The sequence below is a fragment of the Zea mays genome, chromosome 3 (genome assembly GCF_902167145.1).
Source record: "Zea mays cultivar B73 chromosome 3, Zm-B73-REFERENCE-NAM-5.0, whole genome shotgun sequence".
NCBI classification, from domain to species: domain Eukaryota; kingdom Viridiplantae; phylum Streptophyta; class Magnoliopsida; order Poales; family Poaceae; genus Zea; species Zea mays.
Window position 1 is genome coordinate 227450257 of NC_050098.1, and position 4130 is coordinate 227454386.

At 43.9% G+C, this 4130-nt stretch overlaps 1 protein-coding gene across 1 annotated transcript; it reads right to left on the reverse strand.

Annotated features, from left to right (window-relative positions):
* Positions 1-1614: 1614 nt before the first annotated feature.
* On the reverse strand, positions 1615-2900 carry LOC103651553 (uncharacterized). Its single transcript, XM_008677207.4, has 3 exons — positions 2434-2900; positions 1923-2323; positions 1615-1790 (listed from the first exon to the last, which is right to left on the reverse strand). Exons 1-3 carry the CDS (start codon positions 2528-2530, stop codon positions 1668-1670), a joined length of 621 nt encoding a protein of 206 aa, XP_008675429.1. The 5' UTR covers positions 2531-2900; the 3' UTR covers positions 1615-1667.
* Positions 2901-4130: the final 1230 nt, after the last annotated feature.

Here is a 4130-nt window from a genome sequence, read left to right on the forward strand (position 1 = left end):
TCATCTAACTGTCATTCTTACAAAATTGTAATCACTTAAATGCCACTCGTACAAAATTTAACATATTTACTAATTAGTAATTTTAACATTTTTAGTTTATTATTTGTGATGTCGTTTAACATATAATATACTTTAAGTTTGGCTTTGAATCTTTCCTCAAAAATTTTAATAAGATCAACCGGTCAAATTTAATAATATGTGTTGTTCGTTTTGATATAATCCGAATAATTTGTAGTGTCGCAACTCACGTTTATTATACTAATAATTAATAAAATACATGTGTTGTTCACAAGGAACCCCTGATTGTTTACTCTCAAGCAAGTAGGTAATCAAAGTGGATCATGCAAGTTATTAAAGTCCAATTTACGTTCTATAATGACAAAAAATCTTACTACATTGAATACGAAAATGTCATTGAAGTTTTAATTTAAAGAACACTAAAAGAATAATACTTCCAAAGAAGATTATGTAACAAATGCAATATTTAGTCATTATTATATTATTATATGGGGCAACGATATTTGTCTCCCTAGGTGAAGTTTCACATAGCCAGCAATTATTGAACGTTTTTTAGTAACTAGTAAAAAACTGTGTGTACAATACTAAGACAATGATGCCCAGGTGTCAGCCCACTGGAAGAACTCCTACCATGACTCCGTCAAGTACGGTGTTGCCTGCAAGCGTAAGATCATCGGCGCAAGGTTCTTCAATAAGGACATCCTACTCAGCAAACAGACCATGGCGCTAACTGGACGCGCGACACCGAGGGCCACTGCACCCACACTCTCCACCGCTATCGGTAGCTTTGTGCCCCACACCACCCTCTTCGGCTACGCCACCGTCACCGCCAAAAGCGGCATGCCGTGGGCGCCTGTCGCCGCCTAGAAGGTCTATTGGTCGGCGGAGTGTGTCGCCGCCAAAGCGCCATCCTCATGGACTTCGAGTCTACCATCCATGACGATGCTGACGTCATCTTCGTCTCGTTCAGCTAGGACGCGCCTCTCTCCGACGACACCAAGTCCTTCTATCATGAGCCTGTCACGTTCGGCTCCCTCCACACCGCCATCCACAGTGTCCTCATCGTATGCTCCACCGGCAACTCCAGCCCCTATGACGACACCGTCATCAACGACGTGCCATGGGTCATCACTGTCGCTGCCACTACCGTCGACAGGGACTTTCCCAACATCCTCACCCTCGGCAACATCATGCGCCTGAGGGGGGACGAGCCTTATGTCCACCACACACCAGCGCACTCTACTCGATGGTCGATGCTTCCTGCGCCACCTCCAACCGGAATGACATCGTCAACAGCGGGCTCGACACCCTTGACATTGTGAGGGGATCACGGATGAAAACATGATTAATGAGGGAGGGATTATCTAAATAAGCTAGACCGTTGGATTTGAGTGATAAAGTGAAAGAAGAGATTTAAACTGGTCTTATTTCTTGGTTTCAAAGGTGGAATAGTTCTAAGTGTATTTGTTTAGGTTGCTATTGCAAAGTTTGAAGTTTGCCTTATATAGGGGTGTAGATAAATTACCGGTGATAACATAGCGATATTTAGTTATTACCGGTAATTACTGGAGACGGTCGGATGAAGTTTAACTTAGGTGATGAATAGCATATATATTATTATGTGTACATATATATATACATTTTAGTAACTAATGTTTTTTGCTACGTTTTACACGTGGCCTTCCAAAATGCCGTGACGCTCCTGCCCCCATCGCAAACGACATGGCCTTCTGGTTCAGCCTTGACGTCTGGCGCACAACTTGCTGGATCCTCTGCATGCAGATCAAGAAACCAAGACAGTTATATCGGTATCCTATCCAATTAATTACAAGGTCAAAAAATCCTCCTGGAAACAGAGAGATTACGGATGGGTTATTTTGAGCTGAATGAGTCATGCATCCAACCTTATCATCGCCGAAGAACTGCAGCTGAATTTTGTGCTGCTGCGTGTGCTGATGATGCAGCCTGCCGCCGATGAGAAAGACGCAGGCGGTGGCGGCTGCGACCCCAAACGAGCACAGCGCGCCGATCAGAGCTCCAACCTTATCGTCGCCGTCCTTCTTGATATCTTCTTCTTCCTCCTCCTCTTGAGCAAACTTGCTGTCCGCGGTGACGGACTCCTCGGCATCAGGGCTCTGGATCGCCTTCTCTTCCTCGCCACCCTCAGGATTCATTATCGGATCGGCAACACTAGGCACGGCGGATTTGCAGGTCTCATCCAGCACGACGCCGATGCCCTTGCACTCGTCGTGCACGTCAACGTCTCCTGATGGGGGCAGCAGATCATGCTCGACTGTTTCTTTATCTGGAGTGTAAATTAAGACGGTCGTAATCAAAATTACATACGTGAAACAGCAAGTGATCATCCTTACCATCAAGATTCTTGCCGCCATGGCTCAGGGAGAAGCTCCTTACCATCAAGATTCTTGCCGCCATTGCTCAGGGAGAAGCTCCTGTGGTCTGGCAGGACCAGCTCCCAGTCCCAGTCCGACACATCCTGGCTTGCATCCATGGAGAGACCTGCTCTGCTCCTCCTCGTATTGCATTGCAAGCAAGCTGATAGCCTGATACATAAGGGTGAGGTGAGGGCGGCTGCTAAAGTCCTGACTATTACAAATTAGCTGCAAATTGCTCAAGGGTGGAGGCTGCTAAAGTCCTGGCTGTTACTATGAGCAACTCCACGATAGATCCTTGTAATTGAGCCCCTAATTTTAAAAACGGACAGAAAATAGGTCCCAAACAAAATCCAAACATCCAACAGTGTGCGCTCTGCATTGTTTGACGCCGGCAACAACTACAAGGACATGCCGCCTTTCATTCTCTTCCGTATGCTTTGTTTATTCTCTGTCGTATGGCAGCATTCAACGGAAAACCGGCAGGATTTGGGTCTGTGTCGTCCAACTATATCCATATCTGCCGATGGGGAGGGGCAGCAGGCAGCTGGGTAGGAAAGGACGGCGCACCTGGGTGGAAGGAAGGGTGATTAGCGTGAAGTTTCTGGGTAGGGATACTCTTTAACTTATATCTTTCTAGCAACGACTGCTATGCAAGCAGTGCTTCTATGCAAGCGTGCAAGCAAACCATCTGATCCATTAGATTACTATCCAACCACAAATACAATCATGGTTTGTTAGATTTTTTTTATAAAGATTATTGAGTTAGTGGTGTAAGGGTTTAAGTGTTAAATGTGCCTTACGGTTGGATTACGATCTGATGGATCAGATTGTTTGCTTGCACGCTTGCACAGAAGCACTGCTTGCATAGCAGTCGTTGTCTGTCTTTCTTGGCTTTTAGCTAAAATATAGTTTTGTTTTTATCAGTTTAGTATCTAGAATTTGAATCATATGACGGCTTTGATATTGAATTTTTTATGGATATTTTTATGGAGATGGTTCACCACACTGACTTGCTACCGTGCCCTCGCATGTTGCCCATCCGTTGAATTGTTACATGATCATGTGTCATCGCAACGCACGAAAATTATACTAGTAATGTTGTATATTTAGGATACAATTGGACATGCACCGTAATTTTTGACAAAAAAATATTTAAAATGAGGCAACTGTTGGAGTATCTTTTTAGTTTTCTTTTCTTGTAATTCAAGTTGGAACACTATTTTAAGGCACCGTTGAACTTGATCTTATTATCTGCTAATTACTAAGGGATGACAATATTTTGACTGTTCAATGTCATGATTATTACGAGGTACTGGATATGTTAAAATTGTTGGATGGGTTAAATTTCGTAAGATTGAAATTCAGGGAGCGTTTGGCAGAGCTCCCGCAACTCCACTTCCAGCGAGAATCATTCCCGCACAACCAAACTGCAAAATTCTTGTGAGAGTAGAGTGAATATAGTCGACATTTTGTACTAGAGAGTGGGAGCAAAGAAACTCCCCCCCCCCCCCCCCCCCCGCGCTCCCAAACCAGTTACCAATTCTCCAACCCCTCAGAAATGACTTCACAAATTGTTTGCCAAATGTTTTTTCATCAAATAGATTCACTCTTGCTAGAGAATCACTCGAAATCACTCTACTATAGAATAAGCTCTCGGAGCTAGAGAATCATGCAGCGAAAGAAATTACAATTTCTTTTAAGGGTTTGTAATTTTGA